The 22,169-nt window shown below is 44.1% G+C and overlaps 1 protein-coding gene across 1 annotated transcript in view; it reads left to right on the top strand.

Annotated features, from left to right (window-relative positions):
- LOC124594622 (Down syndrome cell adhesion molecule-like protein Dscam2) overlaps positions 1-22,169 on the top strand; it is a 191,172-nt gene that overhangs the window by 34,221 nt on the left and 134,782 nt on the right. Inside the window, exons 4-5 of the mRNA XM_047132994.1 lie at positions 3,269-3,433; positions 5,857-5,992. Of these exons, the coding sequence (XP_046988950.1) occupies positions 3,269-3,433; positions 5,857-5,992 (301 nt within the window). The remainder of the gene's footprint in view (positions 1-3,268; positions 3,434-5,856; positions 5,993-22,169) is intronic.

The following is a 22,169-nucleotide window of genomic DNA, read 5'->3' as shown; positions in this document are numbered from 1 at the left end:
GTGGCGGCTCCATAATTGTGTGGGCTGTGTTTACAAAGTATAGACTGGGGTCTCTGGTCTAACTGAACCGATCATTGACTCGAAATGGCCTTGTTTTCCTTCTTGGAGGTCATTTTCAGCCATTGATGGACTTTATGTTATCAAACAACGACCCTCTTCCATTCTTTTCTCTCTCTCTCTCTCTCTCTCTCTCTGTTTTTTTCCAAATCATAGATCGTCTGAGTGGTTCGACGCACCCGGATTTATTCCAATCTCGACTTTCGTGTAGAGTTTTTACCCCCTAGAAGTCCCTGATGTCTTAAGGTATATTCTATCATTTTGTCCCTTCTTCTTGTCAGTGTTTTCCATATATTCCTTTCCTCGCCGATTATGCGGGTAGACCTCCTCATTCCTTACGCTATCAGTCCAGCAAATTTTCAGCATTCGTCTGTAGCACTACATCTAAAATGTCTCTTTAAAGTCACTACCGCAATTAGACTGTGTTTTATTTGCAGTGTTACATTTACACGTTCATAATTTCGGCTTCAGAGTGCCTTTATCAACTGTTTTAAGTGCTATACAGTGCCTAAGGACCGCAGCTCGTGGTCGTTCGGTAGCGTTCTCGCTTCCCGCGCCCAGGTTCCCGAGTTCGATTCCCGGCTGGGTCAGGGATTTTCTCTGCCTCGTGATGACTGGGTGTTGTGTGCTGTCCTTAGGTTAGTTAGGTTTAAGTAGTTCTAAGTTCTAAGGGACTGATGACCATAGATGTTAAGTCCCATAGTGCTCAGAGCCATTTGAACCAGTGCCTAAGATGGCATACTGTCGTATTTAAAATACACTATTAGACACATTGTCTAACGGTCGATATTTCTGGTAAAGCCTACTGCTTTGTTTTTTTTCACTGAGAATACCATCTTGACTCATCTTGAATACATGAGACGTTGAACTAACTGTGAGATAATCCTCGAAGTTGTCGGCTCTTCCAATCTTGGGAATTTGTGGATAGTGTTTTTCGGCAAGTCTAACGATATATCGCCGGTCTCATACATACTACACACCAACGCGAATAACCGTTTTGTTGTTACTTCTTCTCATGTTTATAGAAATTCCGACATAATATTATCGATCCCTTCTGTCTTATTTGAGTTCAAGTCTTCCAAAGATCTAAATTCTGGTTCTAATACTGGATCTACCATCTTCTCTATTGCGCCTGTTTCTTCTTCTGTCACGTCGTCAGATAAGACCTCCCCCTCATGGAGGTCTTCAATGTACTCTTTCCACCTATCCGCTTTCTCCTCTGCATTTAGCAGTGCAATTCGCAATGCACTTTTAATGTCGCCGCCCTTGTTTTTAATTTCATAGAAGGTTGCTTTGACTTTTCTATATGATGAGTCAGATCTTCCAACTATCATTTCTTTTTCGATTTCTTCGCATTATTCATATAGTCATTTCACCTTAGCTTCCATTCGCTTTCTATTTATTTCATACCTAAGTCACTTTTATGTCTGTGTTCCTGAATTTCCTGAACGTTTTTGCACTTCCACCTTTGTCAACAACTGAAGTATTTCATCTGATACCCACGGTTTCTTCGCAGTTACCGCCTTTGTATCATGTTTTTCTTTCCAACTTCTGTGATTGCTGTTTTTAGAGACGTCCATTCCACTTCAACTGTACAGCCGACTGAGCTATTCTTTCTGCTGTCTCTATAGCCTCAGAAAACTTCAAGCGTATTTCTTCATTCTTTACTACTTACGTATCCCACTTCTTTACGCACTGATTTTTTTCTAACTATTCCCTCAAAATTCAACCTACTCTTCATCATTACTAAATTGTGAAGTGAGTGTATATCTGGCCCTGGATATGCCTTACAATCCAATATCCGAGTTCGGAATGTCTGCATGACAATGACGTAACGTATTTAAATCTTCCTGTATATCCCGGCTTTTTCCAAGTATACCTCTTCTCTACAGCTCCAGTTGGCGGGGAGCCTTAGCAGACGGTCAGTCAATGAGATTTAAGCAACGTGCAGTCATTGAATTATTGATAGCTGAAGATACATCAGAGAATGAAAGCAGTTGGTGGTGATTGTGTTGATATGAGTACTGTGCGTCGTTGGACGAGTAAGTTTAAAGATGTTGAGGCAGGAACATCTGACCTGCGTGACACACAAAGAATTGGACGTCCTGTGACAGCAGCCACCGAGTTTCACAAGCAAAATGTTGAGAGATTGATTCAGGACGAACATCGTATCACTCAGAGAGAAATTGCAAGCACAATCGGCATTTCACAAGATTGCTTTGCTTGGCTATCGGAAGATCTGTGCAGGATGGGTACCCCGGATGCTGACTCCTGAAATGAAAGGCGCACAGACTGGAAATTTGCCAGGAACTCCTCTCGGGTTACGAGAATGAAGGTGACGCATTTCTCCATTAAATTATGGCGGGAGACGAAAAGTGGGTGCACCATAACGACCCGGAGACGAAACGTCAGTCTGTGGAATACCGACACAAAGACTCGCCCCAGAAAAAGAAATTCAAGACGCAGCCGTCACCTGGAAAAACCATGGCTCAGTGTTCTGGGACACAGATGGGTTCGCCCATGTAGATTTCCTTGATCGTGGAACAAAAATAAAATCAGAGCGTTACATCACAACGCTACGAACGCTGAAACGACGGCTAACAAGGGACCGAAAGGATAAGGGAAATGTTTTCCTGCAGCATGGCGATGCCAAACCACACACTTCACGCGCCATCACAGCAGAACTTCAGAGACTGAATCTCACCACTGTAGGGCATCCTCCACACAGTCCAGATTTAGCACCGTCTTACATCTGTTTTAGATCGTGAAAGGCGATCTGCGGTTACATCATTATGCTTCTGATGAAGACGTCGAGAGAACTGGGAGACTGTGGTTGCGGAAACAGAGTGTCGACTTCTTCCGTGACGGCTTCAGAAAACTTGTTCATCGTTGTATCCAATTGTCTGGTGATTATGTGGAAAAGTGAACATTGGTAATTAAAGATCACATTCTAAGGATTATTTCTGCTTTTTATTTATGAAAACATTCCCATCCAAACCCAATTAACGAAGGTGGAGGCATTACTTTTCATTCAACCATCGTATATTCAGTGTGGCACGGAAGAAATATAGTAGGAATGGAATATAATGCTTACCTATGACTCACAAGATGGTTGAGTCCAATGCAACAGCTATCAATAAATAAAAATGTAATGCAATGTAACATATGTGTCTTCCTCGTCAATAATAGTGTCCATTATTGACTCTTCCAGCTGTGGAGAAGCAGCACTATGAGGTTCAGGTGTATGACGAGTTCGTGATGGTTGGCAACACCGCCGTACTACGCTGCCACGTGCCCTCCCTGGTGAGGGACCACGTGGTCGTCACGTCCTGGCTACGGGGGAACGCTGAGCGCATCGTCACTGACATCCAGTCAGGTAACTGTGAAAATTTAATTGATCCTGAGGAGATACTAGTGCTCCAGCCGTGTGAGCGCAGTCCATTGGCCTATTATAGGCATTTGGGCGAAAAAGGGATAAGTGCACTTGAAGTACACTTTAATATTATCAGTTTAGTAAACACCCTATTTCAAAACACACTTTTGGTGAAATAAAGATTAGAAGTTGTAAATTTTTCGTTACTGCTCGTTATAATTGTGTTTTCTGTATTCGCAGTATTCTTTTAGACACATTATGTTGGATTTGTCTGGTCCAACAGAAATACTACTATACGCACGTACACACAGTTTAGGGAACACTGTAGTCCAGTGCCTCCAAAATCCATGTACATGTTCCGCCACAAGAAACTCAACTACGTGCTCCTGTTCCACTACACGCATTCATTACTGTAATTAATTAACGTCTACATGGTTAGAGGACAAATTGAAGTTTGAAATCACTCACATGAAGCTCTTGTTAAGTCTGTTAGAGCAGAAACAACATATGTCAATGTGGGCCGCACTGATCATAGTTTATAGTCACTCTTATGTGAACAATAATTTCTGCATATTCTACGGACAATTAACATCGACAATTCATCAGCGTCATGTCTGACAGATACAGTTTTGCGTCTCATAAGTAGCACTTTGTTCATCTTCATGAGGGCGCGTGCAACCTTCATGGCACAGATGAATGTAGTCTCAGAGAAATGAGATCGAAGCAAATATTCAGCCACTCCTGAAACATTATCATTTAGCTTACACGTTGTCATGCACTTACATCATATGATTCCATCATATCCACTACTGCTCGCGCCACCTGAAACCGTCCTGGTGAGAGTAATTGTTAAACTCAACGACATACGAATTCGCCGGTAGTAGAAATGAAAGTGTAGAATGGCTAATTGAAGATTTATCACGATGGCGAGATTAAGTAACAAAATGTACTGTTCAGGTTATTCGGGATAAAATTTATTCAAAAACAATAACATAAATATGCACTAGCTCCACATGAAGATTTGTTCATTGACTTTAAGAAAGCAAGATAGCACTTGGCATGATCCAATAATAATGATAATAATAATAAAACACTGACTTTTCTTCACTATTCTGGACTGAAATGCTAAACGAGCTAAGTCCACTAGACAAGTTATGTAACGTATCTACCGCTAGTAACCATTTTACTGTTCAGTCTTGGCACAATTCACTGAAAAACTGGGTTCCATCATACTTCCGAGGTCTCTTTTCTTCTCAGGATACAATCCTTTTGCACCAGTTATCTCACTTAATGTGAGAGGAAGAGGGGTAGGAGATTAGCGTTCAACGTCCCGTTAGTAGAGACGGAGCACAAGGGAAGGACGAGGAAGAAAATTAGCCGTGCCCTTTCAAAGGAACCATCCCGACAATTTGTCTGAAGCGATTTAGGGAAATCACGAAAAACCTCAATCAGGATGGCTGAACACTTCAGTATCCATTGTACCGCCAACGAAGATACACGCAAGAAACAAGTACAAAACAGCAGGAACAAGAGGAACTCTAGCCAACTATTGTAATGTATTCTGCACTTTCCCCGTTTAGCAGGAATAAGCCATAGGAGTTACCTCCCGTGCCATATACTGCCCGTAGCACCTACATCGACTATCATTTGAATCAACCCTTGTAGCATGTAAAAGTCCTGTTCACATATCAAATAAGTAGAAAACATAATTTATACAAAACTGACGTTTAGCTCCCTTAGCATGATAGCTCTTCAATCGAGTTCTGCAGTTAATTTCATCTAGTAACACCGAATAACACTGCTAAAAAAAATCATAAGGGGAGGTACGCCTGGAAAATGCCTGAGACACGGGAATATTCAAACTACGTTATATCACGGTGAGACAGAAATTCTGAGTGTAAGACGTACCCAGCGGCACATATGAGATGTGCTGCTATAGAAATATGTTAAAAATTAGGTGGTGAGAAAATATAATAAATGAGGAAGTTCTCTGCAGATTCGGTGAAGACATTAGCAAGTAAATGGGACAGGATATTAGGACCTACATTAAGTCATCGAGGAATAGTTTTCATGGTAGGTGAGGAAGATAAAGAGGGTAAAAACTATAGAGGAAGACGGTTGAGTGGGTCACGGTGAGATGCATAGATCAGAATAGGAGAGGAATTTTCGGCAGGCAACATCAAAACAATAAAAAAACTGCCCCCCTTCCAAAAATATTTGTTTTATTTGATGCTTCAGTAGAACGTTGCGGTACAGGTTGTGTGTAAATAATTTTATCATACCTGAAGATCATCAGATGATCGAAACAGATAGGTAAAGATTTATTTATCAGCAGATGATAGTGTTCTGAAGCATAAACTTTTTTTTTCCAAAATTGATGAGTTGGCCTCTGTCGATCGTGATTACACTTTGAGTGTGTGTTACAGGCGGCCGTTACTCTGTGTTCCCGTCTGGGGAGCTGCATATACGTCACGTGACGCAGGCGGATGGCGCGCTGCCCTACCGCTGCGAGACCAGGCACCTGCTGACGGGGAAGTCCCGGCTCAGCATCTCAGCCGCCAGGTGAGCCACCGTCTTTTCTAAAAGTCGGGGTTCTTCGAAGATGTCCATCCAGTTTCACAATACAATACAGCGGGTAGTCTTGCAGTTTTAATTATTACCTCGGAACAATCAAGCTGCGACTAAAAAGCTTGGCGATGGTGTTAGTTCTTCTCTACTATTAAGTTGACGCAATTCTACCAATGATGGATAACTAGCCAGAGACGTTGGTTGTATACATTTTGGCTGTTCAAGAAAACTTCCTTCCCTAAAACCATCTAGTCATCATTATGGAACTTATTTTTCATCTGCGGAAATATGAAGACGTCCCTGAGTGTCGTGGCCAACATAATACGGTCAGTGAAGAAAAATGTGAGAGTCGTAAGCAACATATGGGACTGTGTCTTCTGCAGAATGGGCCGGGAGCTGGAGCGAAAACAGCCCTCTGTCCAGCTTCCCGCGACACCTTCGACAGCCTCCCGTAATATCGTCAGGAGATATTCGTAGTATTATCATGTGGCACTTTGCCCTTGCGTTCTTGAATTATTAGCACCACACCACGGCAGTCCCGAGAAACAGCATCACCCACTTTCAACAGGCGTAATGCGGACTTCAGTCTTCAGTTAGTGCATCGTTAGTATATCGTTAAACCATCGACTGCAGTTTCGTTGTTGCAGCTGGCCTGGCCAAAATTGTTTTGATCTGTTACTATAATTCGCTATATCTTACTAGCAAGATGTAGGGGAAAGGAGGATAAAACCGGGTATGTGGCTCAAATCGGACTGCTTCAGATTTCCATGGCGTGCGCTGTCATCAGTCTGACACTACTAGAACTACAAACAAACGTCATTTTGCGAGTCGCAAATAACCATAATTAGAGGTCGCCTGTTGGTTTTGCTTCTAGACATTTTTAAAGTTTGCTGAAATTTTCTTCGACGTTGGCGCTTCATGGTGCAGTGTCTTGGTGAGAAAAATTAACTGATAATAATAGGTAAGTAAGTATTTAGATTAACCATGTTATCCAGTGTATTTCAGTGTTTGTAATTAATGTGAATGCTAACTTGGACAATGGGGCGAAATGGTATATACTGTGGGGCGAAATAGAATATACCACATAGGGCAAAACCGGGTAGTAAAAAAGCTTCTAATGCCTCCCCCAAGGTTGACTTCGTAGAAAGTGCAAATAAAATCACCAGTAGGAGAAGGGGCGGAACAGTAATACTCTCTATATAAAACTGATATGGAAGCTGAAGAAAAAGCCAGAAAAGACAAAGAGGAAAACAAAAAGTCAAAACGAAAACTTCTTATGTGGAAGGAACTAAAAGGCCAAGCTGTAGCGAAGGTGAAGAAATAGAAAACAACAGTTGGAAAGATCAAAACATCCTAAAATTTTTAAAACAAGATTTTTCTTCATCAGGCGAAGAAGGCCCAAACGAAGCATGAGTATTTTTTAATGTGCTATGTTTAGGCTCATCATCAAAGAAGGGATTGATCCAGTGTCTATCTTGTCATGGGTGGGCTATGAACAATGTTCCAGCCTAGAAGAAGGCAACTACTTCGCGTCTGATTTCTGTTGTTAATAACGAGTGTTTTCAGATTTTTATCAGACCCTTTTATTGAGAATTTGGCCTGTATTAATGAAATATTTTTAATTTTTTAAGTTCTTTATTAAAAACCAGTGTTCGTACCAGAAAAAGATTCATCACATTCCTGGGTAGTATGCTGAACGATTGTAAGTTTTCATACACTTTTTGCAGTAGAATAAATATTTTTACTTGTTTTCAAGTTTTTTCTCTTCATTTAAATGACTATCTTATTTTATCCTACGCACTGGACAAAACCGGTTTTTTGTACCGAAACTGATTTATTATTCTTTATGGTGTAATGCTTTATTTTATGCTGAAACCCGATTAGTATCATGTTGCTGAACATATGAGTAATCGTTGAACAATATCTTTTTATTTGAATTCTGCACTAAAACAGCGCAGAATCCGCCATGCTGCCAACTGACATCTTTGTTTACATTGGAAAATTATGTCTACGGTTATAGTTACATTTTACTTACAGGTTCTGAAAGTACTATTTCCAGTTTCAGCTTCGTTACAAAAGTGGCCAGGTGAGAATAGAACTCACACTCTTCCTTACAAATTTAGTAATGTACATAGGCACTTCATCCATTCTGGGAGACGATCATGTCGACGATTTTATCTGACATCGACGTTAATAATGGCACGATATCGATCCCGGGAGCTCCAGAACATCCCACATTCTTTAATTTTAAGTTTGAAGTCTGATAGCAGATGACAATAGGAATATGTTTATAGTGTGATATAGTTACTAATTAATTATTTTCTGGGACTTTTCATTTACTTGTACAGGGAAACCTTGCTTCTAGTCAAATTTCATGTTTCTAGGTCAACGGGAAGTATCCTATAGATTTTGATGAGTGAGTGTGGGAATATCAAAATATGTGACATGAATGGCCTCATCTTCTGATTGCATTGACTTAGAAGTTTCAATTTTTCCAGCCGGCAAGGAACCGTAGTGCTTAGTATGTAATATAAATTCAAACTTCATACATACACATGATCTTCAGGAAAAAGGATTTGATACACTACTGGCCATTAAAATTGCTACACCACGAAGCTGATTTGCTACAGACGCGAAATTTAACCGACAGCAAGAAGATGCTGTGATACGCAAATGATTAGCTTTTCAGAGCATTCACACAAGGTTCGCACCGGTGGCGACACCTACAACGCGCTGACATGAGGAAAGTTTCCAACCGATTTCTCATACACAAACAGCAGTTGACCGGCGTTGCCTGGTGAAACGTTGTTGTGATGCCTCGTGTAAGGAGGATAAATGCGTACCATCACGTTTCCGACTTTGATAAAGGCCGGATTGTAGCCTATGGCGATTGTGGTTTAACGTATCGCGACGCTGCTGCTCGCGTTGGTCGAGATCCAATGACTGTTAGCAGAATATGGAATCTATGGGTTCAAGAGGGTAATATGGAACACCGTGCTGGATCCCAACGGCCTCGTATCAGTAGCAGTCGAGATGACAGGCATCTTATCCGCATGGCTGTAACGGCCGTGTAGCCACGTCTCGATCCCTGAGTCAACAGACGGGGACGTTTGCAAGACAAAAACCATCTGCACGAACAGTTCGACGACGTTTGCGGCAGCATGGACTATCAGTTCGGAGACCATGGCTGCCGTTACCCTTGACGCTGCATCACAGACAGGAGCGCCTGCGATGGTGTACTCAACGACGAACCTGGGTGCACGAATGGCAAAACGTCATTCTTTCGGATGAATCCAGGTTCTGTTTACAGCATCATGACTGTGGCATCCGTGTTTGGCGACATCGCGGTGATCGCAAATTGGAAGCGTGTATTCGTCATCGCTATACGGGCGTATCATCCGGCGTGATGGTACGGGGTGCCATCGGCTACAGGTCTCGGTCACCTCTTGTTCGCATTGACGGCACTTTGAACAGTGGACGTTACATTTCAGATGTGTTACGACCCGTGGCTCTACCCTTCATTCGATCCCTGCGAAACCCTACATTTCAGCAGGATAATTCACGACCGCCTTTCTGGATACAGAAAATGTTCAGCTACTGCCCTGGCCAGCACATTCTCCAGATCTTCCACCAATTGAAAACGTCTGGTAAATGGTGGCCGAGCAACTGGCTCGTCACAATACGCCAGTCACTACTCTTGATGAACAGTGGTATCGTGTTGAAGGTGCATGGGCAGCTGTACCTGTACACGTCATCCAAGATCTGTTTGACTCAATGCCCAGGCGTATCAAGGCCGTTATTACGGCCAGAGGTGGTTGTTCTGGGTACTGATTTCTCAGGATCTATGCACTCAGATTGCGTGAAAATGTAATCACATGTCAGTTCTAGTATAATATATTTGTCCAATGAATACCCGTTTATCATCTGCATTTCTTCTTGGAGTAGCAATTTTAATGGCTAGCAGTGTATTCGGACTGACAGACGGGCGGACAACAAAGCGCACCCATAGGGGTTCCGTTTCTACTGATTTAAGTACGGAACCTTAAAAACCGAAATTGCTTCTCCTAAATGTACTGAGTGCAATGCATGGTTATTTAATAAGTGCTGTAGTCACTGGTTAATTAATACTATATTTAATACTACAATAATAGCCGCAGCATAGAATACGTCATAATATGACATTTTGTACCTAATTATTCCAGGTAAGTTGCGAACAGTTTGCTGCTTATCTGGATTAACTCTCAGCATGTCGCGCCAGGTGTTGAAAACTGACTCATGACTAATTTCCACTTTTCCCACTATTACAATTTGCTGCCACGTCTCTAGCGATTCCCAGTTCTTCATAGAGAGATGGCCTGGCAGTTGATTATCGCCATGCAGCCATTGTTAGACCACCCTGAAAGCGTCTGTGGCACCTGAGCACTGTCTCGTGTAACGCTCAACTTTTACCCCATATTTGCACCAACTCACAACCCAGCGCGGGCTGTTGCAGCGTTGAGTCTCTTCAAAAGCAGAAAACGGATTACCGCACCCTATCTATTTCATCAAAGGTCTGATCCATCCTGTTTTGTATCCTCTATCTCCGTGCTACGGAAACGTTGCGCGAAGCTTTCAGTGCCTACCAGACCTGTAACATTCACCTGTAAGCAAACAAAAAATTTACTTCCATGCATGTCTGATAAAACACACCGCTGTCAGTCCACAGCGGTACGAACTACTTCGAAATTTGTTCGCCGACTTTCAAATCCTTGTCATTGGGTCGGTCAGTGAAGCGCACACGGATAGCCGAAGTGGTAAAGTGCCGCTCGTGATAAGAGGGGATATTCGGGCTCGAGTCTTGATCCGACACAAATTTTCATGTTTCAAAATGTGTTCATATGTATGTGAAATCTTGTGGGGTTCAACTAAGCTTACACACTACTTAACCTAAATTATCCTAAGGGCAAATACACACACACATGCCCGAGGTAGGACTCGAACCTCCGCCGGGTCCAGCCGCACAGTCCATGACTGCAGCGCCCTAGACCGCTCGGCTAATCCCACGCGGCCTCATGTTTCACTGCTGGGTAGTAGATCTAGAAGGTGTTTCAGCATAGCGGTACAAACCTCCTGCAGAAGTAGACTACACCTAGACGACGAGAAGTCCCATAGCAATGCGTGGTCGGAAATGATTTCCTGGCTCGGTAGTGACGACAGAAAACACAGGATAGGAAGGACACGAAAAGGGTGGGCAGTCATGTTTATTATGCTTAGTACCGCAGAAATCAAGAAATAAGGATAAAAACAGACAACGATCGTCCTTTAAGAAGGTGTTCAAAATTATTCATACCAGACTGCGATGCAGGCCTCATATCTCCAACGCATGGAGAACATCAGACCTTCCACGCGACAAAAATGCGACGCCTGCATCACAGTCTGGGGTAATAATTTTGAATACCTTCTTTGATGACAATTCTTGTCTGCTTTTTGTTCTTATTTCACGATTTCTGCTGTTTTCTCACTCTGTTCGTCTCCTTCCTTTCTTGTGTTTTCTATCGTCACTACCACGCAGAACAGAGTTTCCGACAATGCTTTACGTTGGCTAGATGTAATCTGTCTCTCCTGAAAATCTCTAGCTGCTGTGCTGAAGCGCGCAGTATGTCTAACGCAGCTCATGTCAAGGAATTTGCAGTATCGAACAAATATCGAAACAAGTAATTAGTTACATAATTAGTTTTGGTATGGTATTTAAAACTTTATGACTGCCTCTCGTAGCTTTTACGTGAATTGTGATATAAACTTCTGGTGAATTTTAACTTACACAACGAGACTAGAAGTTTATCTTTGTAGCAGGTGAAAAGTTGCTGATTCATTAGATTACCGGTGCGGCAGACAGCTCTCTCGCCCGCTCGCCCGACGTTCATTAAACAGTGTGCTATAAGTCGCCTTGACGACAACGCTTCAGAAGCAACTAACTTACGTTCTTCGTTCAAACAGGTGCAATTAAGCTGCAACTGTCCAGCGTGACCGTCGAAAGTACGGTACTGAACCTCCTACGGCTGGAAGTTTTAGATGATACCATGTGGGAAATGTTCTTTTTCCACAATTGTGAGAATTCATTTTTCAACAGGACTGTGCACCACCCATTAGTACCCGCATTGTAAAAGCTTTTTAGGGTTCTCAACAACAATCGGTAACCAACGGAACCCTTATATGATCACTTTGTTGTCCTTCTGTCTGTCCGTCTGTCAGTCTCTCCGACTGTTAACATCCCTTCCTCTCAGTACAGGTAGGCGTATCAAGTTTAAATTTATGTGGAGGCCGCAGTGGCCGAGCGGTTCTAGGAGCTTCAGTCTGGAACCGCGTTGCTGCTATGTTCGCAGGTTCGAATCCTGCCTCGGGCATGGATGTGAGTCATGTCCTTAGGTTAGTTAGGTTTAAGTAGTTCTAAGTTCTAGAGGACTGATGACCCCAGATGTTAAGACCCATAGTGCTTAGAGCCATTTGAACCATTTGAAATTTATGTCCCATACTAAGGCTTACGGTCCCTTGACGATATCAGAAATTTAAGCTTCTAAGTTGATGCACTCAAAAGATTCGGCTGTTTACGTCACATATTTTCTACCTTGCAAACTCAATGATAAAAAACTACGGGGTACTTTTCGTTGACCTACAGTCATGAAATTTCGTAAAGATGCAAGATTTTACAGCAAAAGTAAAGGGAAAAATCCGAAAACTGTTAATTTGTAATCATATCACAAAAAAAACTATTTTTTAAGACCCATTTTTCTCATGAGCGAGTACTATCAAGTAAAAAGTTATGACACACACTAAGGTCTATGGTCCCTTGGCGCTATAAAAAATTTTAGCTTTTGAGTCAATCCAATTAAAGGATAAGGCCATTTATACCACATACGCTGATACTTGCAAACCTCACTCATCAACACTTATAGGGTACTAGTGGAACTACAGTCATGGAATTTGGCAAAGAAGATAGGTTCCACACTAGAAGTAAGGAGAAAAATCCTGGAAATTGTTGAATTGTAATTATATCACATAAAAATACCTTTTTACCATTAGGACTTATTAATCATCCATCAAAAGCATAAAAGAAAAACATTACTGCGTGCAAACATAAAATACAAGCTGTAGTGGCGTTCTGCTAAGTAAATAAAAAAAATTGTAACTCCTTTCTCTATACATATAAAATGAAGTCCTCTCCTCGCTTCTTTTTGTATGTCAGGGCTACTGTCAGGATTTTTGATACTGTCTTGCAAATCCCAGGATCGATATCTTGCCAGTATCGATATCGGAATCAGGCAAAAACTGACGAGATCCTCTACTCCTGGGGCGATAAACGTAAATATCGTATGACTAGGACCTCCCGTGGGGTAAACCGTTCGCCGGGTGCAAGTCTTTCGATTTGACGCCACTTCGGCGACTTGCGCGTCGATGGGGATGAAATGATGATGATTAGAACAACAAAACACCCAGTCCCTGAGCGGAGAAAATCTCCGACCCAGCGCGGGAATCGAACACGGGAATTTGTTCGGTGTGGATTTACCATGACACTCGTTCAAGTTCAGTGGTGAGCCACTGACTCAGTTTTTTATTACAGACGGCAGTTAACCCTCTGACCGAACACGCTGAGCTACCGTTCCGGCGGCCCTTAGGATTGACAGTCTGTCGCGCTGACCACTCAGCTACCGGGGCCGGACCCTGGGGTCGATGAGCTGTCTGTATGCGTAATTGAGTTTGAACAGAATCCTCAGTGCGCAGGTCCCGCTCGCAGTTGGCCAGCTTTTTAAAAATATGACTGCCTGAATGTGAAAGATTCTGTGTATGTCGCATGCTCATAAAGTATGGAACGTGTCTGAATATCGTCTACATGTTTGTCTGACCTCCGGTGGACGGGACATTGAACATTTGTGGAAAGTAAATGGAAATTTTCACTGCTATTACGGCAGCAAAATAATGTGCGCTGGGAGAAGTAAAGAAAATAAAAAAGCTACCTTGGCAACAGCAAGAAAAGCTTTTCTGACTACTAGAGACTTATCAAGGTCTAATATACATTTAAGTGTTCGAAAGTGTTTTCTGAAAGTATTTCTACTGTAGCCATGCACGGAAGTGACACGTAGACCATAGACTCTACATAAAAGACGAAAATAGAAGGTTTTGTAATTTCGTGCTCCTGGAGAGGGCTTGACGTTAAACGAGTACATCGGAAAATTAAAGAAAAAATACTGAATCGAATCGGGGAGCTATGAAATTTTAGGTACAACTTGAGTAAAAGATGGATCGGTTGGTAGAATGCAGATTATGGAAAGAAGTGTCGAGGGTAAAAATTCTAGAGGGCGACCAAGACTTCACTACAATAAGCAGATTCAAGCAGATGCAAGTTGCCGTAACTACACAGACACGAAAAGGCTTGCGTACTATACACTAGTGTGGAGAGTTGCGTCAAACCAGTCATCAGACTGAAGACCGCAACAGCAACGTAATTATATTACTTTCCAAACTGAAATTCTCAGGTACGCTACAAAAAAATTGGTAGCAAATGTTAGAAGCAGATGGACAAAAAAAATTCTTAGTTCGGAGTTAAGAACACTAACAAAAATGTCAATTGAAAAAAAATATAGGAATTGCTTATGGTGTACAGATGAAGGCGATACACATTTTCTCGTTGAAACCTGTAAATCCTTAAGACTAAAAAAAACCATACCGTTCTAAGTATGGAGATATTTTACTTCCGCACCAAAAATGTCGCCTGAAATTTTGTTCTGTTGGTCTTCGCATCAACTTTCAGCCGCAAAATTTGAAAAGGAAATGTAATTTTGGCTAGATATGGAAAGTTATTATTCCACTGTGCCACCTTGGTGATGAACACTCTTCCCGTCCGTTGTGAGTTCGCGGTCTCGGTAATTTTTCCTATGGCTCGTCTGAATAGGAAAGAGAAATCCCCTTGGCAGGTTCCTCATTACTGTAGCCACGACGTTACATTGGGAAATTCGTATGATAAAGTATGCAGGCAGCTGCAGTATGCGAGAATAAAGTAGTTTACGTAATAAAATGTGCAAACAGCTGTAGTATTTGAGAACAAAAGAAGAACAGAATATGAAGCTGAAGAACGAACGCTCTTCCATTGTAAGAAGTATGACTTAACAACTCAGTGACAAACTTTCAAAAAACTGAGTTGAATCACGGAGATATCAGCGTGAAAGCACTATCTACTACCTTAAAACTGTACTCGATATACTCTATTGATACTATTGATAAACGTAAGGGTACTCAGTTTGGATTAAAACCAATTCTATATTGTTTAAGATTTCATACAAAGGCGAATGTGTTTGTTCTCCGTGTCTGATTTAGGTTAGCTGTCGATGCATTCTTTCAGTTGTGTTAATATTAGTTGCACTACTGCGACCCTAATGCGCAACTCACGAAGTGTCTCTCCCATTCCCTTATCATCTTTTACACAATTAGCTGAATATAATTCCATAAAACTGAAAGTGATCAGCTGAATTTGCATTCGTACTTCTGATCTGATATCCTCTTCAAGCATAGACAATGTGCAACCTTATCGCTGGTGCAGTGAGAGCATATGAGCCTCAAGTTATAGATTCATGAGAGTATAGCGGGCACCAGGGTGCGGAGATAAATTACAGTCTTGCTCCGTACCGTTCTGGGTGATTCTACCTGCAGACTACGTGTGAAGCACTTGCTAGTATGCACCTACAACGTGTAATCTACTGTGATATCAAATGAAAGCATAAGTTTGATTAAATAAAGCAGTTTGAGAATGGACTGAGTTTAGAGGTACCAAACTGCATAGAAAGTGACTAGAACCTATCCCCTAACTAATAAAATGCACTTTCTCGTAGACTACAAGGATGTGCACTGCATCTAGATAACACTGTTCTCGTAGATTTACCTGCAACCTAAAACATTGCTAGAAAAAAGTTCCACTTCACTCAATATTTATTGTTGCACCTGTGCATACGTAATACACGATATGATTACGTTTACAGATCAATAGCACAAGCGATTCTGAGGTACAAGGTATCGACCAACGCTGGAGCAGTGATTGTACACTACTGGCATTAAAATTGTTACACCACGAAGATGACGTGCTACAGACCCGAAATTTAACCGACAGGAAGAAGATGCTATGATATGCACATAATTAGCTTTTCAGATCATTCATACAAGGTTGGCGCCGGTGGCGACACCTACAACGTGCTGACATGAGGAAAGTTTCCAACCGATTTCTCATACACAAACAGCAGTTGATCGGCGTTGCCTGGTGAAACGTTGTTGTGATGCCTCGTGTAAGGAGGAGAAATGCGTACCATCACGTTTACGACTTTGATAAACGTCTTTGATAAACGTCGGATTGTAGCATATCGCGATTGAAGTTTATCGTATCGCCACATTGCTGCTCGCGTTGGTTGATATCCAATGACTGTTAGCAGAATATGGAATCTATGGGTTCAGGATGGTAATATGGAACGCCGTGCTGGATCCCAACGGTCTCGACTCACTAGCAGTCGAGATGACAGGCATCTTATCCGCATGGCTGTAACGGATCGTGCAGCCACGTCTCGATCCCTGAGTAAACAGATGGGGCGTTTGCAAGACAACAACCATCTGCACGAACAGTTCGACGACGTTTGTAGCAGCATGGACTATCAGCTCGCAGACCATGGCTGTGGTTACCCTTGACGCTGCATCACAGACAGGAGCGCTTGCGATGGTGTATCTCAACGACGAACCTGGGTGCACGAATGGCAAAACGTCTTTTTTTTGGATGAATCCATGTTCTGTTTACAGCATCATGATGGTCGCATCTTTGTTTGGTGACAACGCGGTGGACGCACATTGGAAGCGTGTATTCGTCATCGCCATACTGGCGTATTACCCGGCGTGGTGGTATGGGGGGCCATTGGTCACATGTCTCGTTCAACTCTTGTTCGCATTGACAGCACTCTGAACAGTGGACGTTACATTTCAGATGTGTTATGATCCGTGGCTCTACCCTTCAATCGATCCCTGCCAAACCCTACAGTTCAGTAGGATAATGCACGACTGCATGTTGCAGGTGCTGTACGGGCCTTTCTGGACACAGAAAATGTTCGACTGCTGCACTGGCCAGCACATTCTCCGGATCTCTCACCAATTGAAAACATCTGGTCAATGGTGGCCGAGCAACTGGCTCGTCACAATACGCCAGTCACTACTCTTGATGAACTGTGGTGTCGTGTTGAAGGTGCGTGGGCAGCTGTACCTGTACACGCCATCCAAGCTCTGTTTGACTCAATGCTCAGGCGTATCAAGGCCGTTATTACGGCCAGAGGTGGTTGTTCTGGGTACTGATTTCTCAGGATCTATGCTCCCAAAATGCGTGAAAATGTAATCACATGTCAGTTCTAGTATAATATATTTGTCCAATGGATACCCGTTTATCATCTGCATTTCTCCTTGGTGCAGCAATTTTAATGGCCAGTAGTGTAGTACATGGTGTAGCCTCCACGGGCGGTAATGCAGGTGGTGAGGCTGGCATCCAGTCGCTCGTAAAGTTGGCGAATACTGTCCTGGGATACGTTATTCCACGCCTACTCGACCTGTTCACGTATTTCTGTAAGAGTTGTTGGTTGGCGAGTCGCGCGAGTCACTCCTCAGCCCATGATGTCCCACACGCGTTCGATTCGAGACATGTTCAAAGATTGTGCTGGCCAGGGAAGTTGCCCCACGTCTTGCAGAGCATGTTAACTTTCATGTTCAATGTGTGGGCGAACATTATCCTGTTGGAACAAATCATTACCTTCCTATTACAAGGAGGGCAAAAGAACGGATCTAACAACATTCTAACAACAGTTGCCACCATCCAGCACAAACAATGGGCGTTCTCAAAACCTTGATCCACCGTGCCCATACTGTCTCTGACGCCGACAGTCTCCAAGCGGAACTGGAACACCTGCAAAAAGTATTTTTGAAGAATGGCTTTTCACCTAGGCAAGTGAGCAGAGTGATGAAGACCGACAAACGATGGAACAAGGAAGAGGAAGAGGCCTTCAGGTCGACTGTTTATCTACCATTTATTGGGATTATTTCTTCACAGATAGGCAGAATATTGAGAAAGTATCAAGTGAGAGTAATCTTTCGCCCTCCTTCCAAAATTTCATCACTGGTGGGATCCGATAAAGACGACCTGGGCCTGCGTAAACCAGGTGATTACAAAATTCCGTGTGAATGCGGCAAATCATATAAAGGACAAACAACACTAACTGTGCAGGAACGCATTGTGGAACACGAACGGCATACTCGCCTTCTCCAACCCACCAAGTCCGCAATCGCCGAACATTGTACTTCCACAGACCATTCCATGAATTACAACGACACAAAAATTTTGGCCCCTACATCAAACTTTTGGAGCTCAGTGAATCTGTGGAAATAAGATTGTCTGACAACGAGACTCTCATCAATCGAGCTAACGGTTATCAGCTAAACTCTGCTTGGAATCCCGTTATGGAGAAACCTCGTAGTCGACGTAGTTATCTGCATAAAGATGGAAATCGACCTGATACCCATACGCCAGGCTTTCACAGTGGAGGGCGCGAGGCGCAGCGCACGGAACCGTTATGAACGCGCACGCTGAGCAGCGCATGCGCAATGTCACCTCAGTACGGCTTTAAATACCGGAGCTCAGCGCGTACTCGCCGAACAGCTTAATTCCCGTCGCTCCGCAATCTTCCTCTCCCTGGACCTCGAACGTGCATATGACCGCGTATGGCATTCCGGTCTCCTCCTCAAGCTCCAAACCTTCGCCCTTCCCATTAACTACGTCCGTCTGATCGGCTCCTTTCTCTCCCGCCGTCCTTCCTATGTCACCATCCATAACACAGATTCCTACACCTTTTTCCCCTCTGCCGGTGTGCCCCAAGGCTCCGTCCTCTCCTGTACCTTTTGTACACGGCGGACATGCCGCCGCCGTCAGCCCCCATCCACCTTCTCCAGTTTGCCGATGACACCGCCTTCCTTGCCCTTGCCCCCACCCTGCAGCGCTCCCAACACCTTCTCCAATCCCATCTTGACCGGTTCACCGCTTGGTGCAACCAGTAGTTGCTCAAGGTCAATCCCTCCAAAACCCAGGCGATCATTGTAGGCAAAACCACCCCTTCCTTCCGCCTCCTTGATTTCTATCTCACCATCTATGGCCGTCCTATCGCCCTCACTCCCACCCTTAAGTACTTTGGCGTCACCCTCGACCGTCGCCTCTCCTGGACTCCCCACCTCCGGACAATCCAAGCCAAGGCACGCTCCCGACTCAGTCTCCTCAAGCTCCTCTCTGGCCGTACGTGGGGTCTGGACCCCTCCACCATCCTCCACACCTATAAGTCCCTCATCCACCCCATCCTTTGTTATGCCCATCCGGCTTGGATCTCCACCCCCCCTACCTTTTATAAATCCCTCCAAATCCTTGAACGTCATGCTCTCCGCCTCGCCTATCGCATCTGTCTCCCCTCCCCCACGCGGATCCTGTACAATCTCATCTCGTTCCCCACCTCCTCCTTTTCCTTGAAAGGATACGGATCCTGTACACCTCCCGCAAACTCGATCCTCCTCACCCACTCGTCTCCCCGATCCTCTCCCACCCCCACCTGCTGCCGCGCCTGCATTCGCACGTCCCACTCGGTCTCCATCTCTCCACCCTCCTTACCCTCTCCCAAGGTGGCTTCCGCCAGCTCCCCCTCCCTGATGATGTCCTCCTCCCCTGCATCTACCCCTCCTATCAACTTTGATCCTCCCCGCCCCCACCTCCTGTGTCCTTTCCTTTAGGCACCCTCCCTCCCTCCCTTCCCTTCCCTTCTCTTTCCTTTCCCCCCTCCATCCTCCCCTCTCCCCCGGGCTTCCCCTCCCCCTCTCTCCTCTGCCCATGGAATCTCTGCTCTCCCCTCTCCCATTCCCCTTCCCCTTCCTCCTCCTCCACCTCCTCTCTTGGCAGGTCCCCGGACTCGTACACGCTCAGTGAACATTCGCGCGCCGGAGATCATCGCCGTCAGTGTTTCGTGTGTGTGCCTTCGTTTGTGTGTAGTGTTGTTCGCCGTCACGCCACCACCGTTCACGTGCCGTCGCCATCATCCATGTTATGTGCACCGTGTCACCTCGTGTTAGTGATGTTTCTCGTCCAGCGTGAACGGCTCCATGTTTTTTCGATTTTTAGTGTCTACATTTTTTGCCCACCGTTTTTACTGTCTACTCTGTGCCACCTTTATGTACTACTTGTTGTCAAACTCAAGGCTGAAGAGCGGCGTATTGTGCTGCTGACAGACCGCCTTTGTCTAAGGTGTTTAAAATCACAATAAAGAAAAAAAAAGCGTACTCGCCAGTACTACTACAGTGGCACTCACCTGAAGATGACCAGAAGACTCTACGCCGAAATATCGTGGCAGGACGTTACTGATATCCGGCAGTTCTCCAGTATTTTTATGGAACAACATTCTGTACATACCGAGCGCTGGTTAGCGTCCCCTCCAGTAACACCAACGGTAAACGAGAGTTGTAGCTCATAAAACCCCAGACTATAAAGCCTAAGATGAGGCTAACGTATCTTGGACAGTTACGCTCTACGAGACAGCAGTCACCAGGTCTACGTCGAATGTGCAAACAACCATCACTTGCGTACAGGCAGAATCTGCAGTCATTGCTGAAGACTATGGCACGTCATTTCGATCTCCCGAGTGATCCTCTGACGGCACCAGACGAATCGTGCACGTCGATGCTGCGGCGTGAGTGAAAAAGATGTTAGAGGTATGCGAGTCCATAGGTCCACTGCTAATAACCGGTTTGCAACAGTTCGTCTTGACACATCTGGGCTCACAAGCCTTCTTAAATGGTTCAAATGGCTCTGAGCACTATGGGACTTAACTGCTATGGTCATCAGTCCCCTAGAACTTAGAACTACTTAAACCTAACTAACCTGAGGACATCACACACATCCATGCCCGATGCAGGATTCGATCCTGCGACCGTAGCGGTCACGCGGTTCCAGACCGTAGCGCCTAGAACCGCACGGCCACTCCGGCCGGCCAAGCCTTCTTATCTTAGCTGTTGTAGCTGTACGATCTGCCACTGCTGCCCTTATAGTACGACGATCCTGGTGGGCGTCCGTGCTGCCTGGACGCCCAAGACCTCGCCCACGGGTGTGAGAACGTTCACGTGACCGCAGATTGCAGCATCGTTGCACAACAAACGTTGCATGCCCAACTTTCGCGGCAATTCTCCAAAAATCATCCCGCCACTCTGAAGATCGCAGTTTAAACCCATTCAAACTGACGCAGTTGGCTGTAGGAAGCACAATGCATCTCCGGGCCACGGTGCCTGCTTGCTTCCCGCGTTTGCGCCGCATTGAGAGTTCTGCATTTCATATTAAAAGACAAACAGAGATGGCGCTCTGTTAGTTATGCCACTAGGCTATCTGTTGGCAGACGACACTAAAACCATTATGAGCACATCTACTACCTCTATGTGGCATATGCCGTTATCAGATCAAAATCGACGTCGTGTTTCCAGGTGTAATGATTTTTTTCTTTCGACAATTTATTATTTACTTATAGTTTACGTCGAGGCTTGTTGTATTTCTATGTTGGAAGCGCTATTTATTACTGATGACTGAGTGCTGCGCATGAACTCACGTTGCATAGCCGCAAACAAATTAATTATAAATTCAGCAGACAAAATATTCGGAAACCTCTTAAAAAGAGCAGCTGGTCGCTCTGAAGCACTGTAAGTGGTGTAAAACAGGAAGCAGGTGGTCATGCATGGCCCCACAGCTGACCAAACTCACGGCAGTGTGTGTAAGCCCAGCGGTTGCATACAACCTGATTCAGCTCTCCCTACCTATGGATTTTATGCAACCCACAATACCATCAAAAACGATACACGAGATTTGCATATTCTCCCGCTCTCTTTTCGCAAATTACTAATACTATAGAAATATAACTAAGACTCTTTTGTTGGGAACTTAATGTGGTTAAATTTTGTGTGGAGAAACGTCTTCCTGAAGGCCTCAGTTTTCCAGTTCTTCAAGAAAAACGTGTTTCAAGGTCACTTCTGAATGTTTCTCTTGAATAATTCGAGAACTGAAGTCACTAGTAGAAACGTATTCCAGTACTAAATTTAATTACATTAAAGC

Source organism: Schistocerca americana, chromosome 2, assembly GCF_021461395.2.
Source record: "Schistocerca americana isolate TAMUIC-IGC-003095 chromosome 2, iqSchAmer2.1, whole genome shotgun sequence".
Classification (NCBI taxonomy): Eukaryota; Metazoa; Arthropoda; class Insecta; order Orthoptera; family Acrididae; genus Schistocerca; species Schistocerca americana.
The sequence above is the reverse complement of the archived record's forward strand: the minus strand, read 5'-3'. Positions and strand labels throughout refer to the sequence as shown.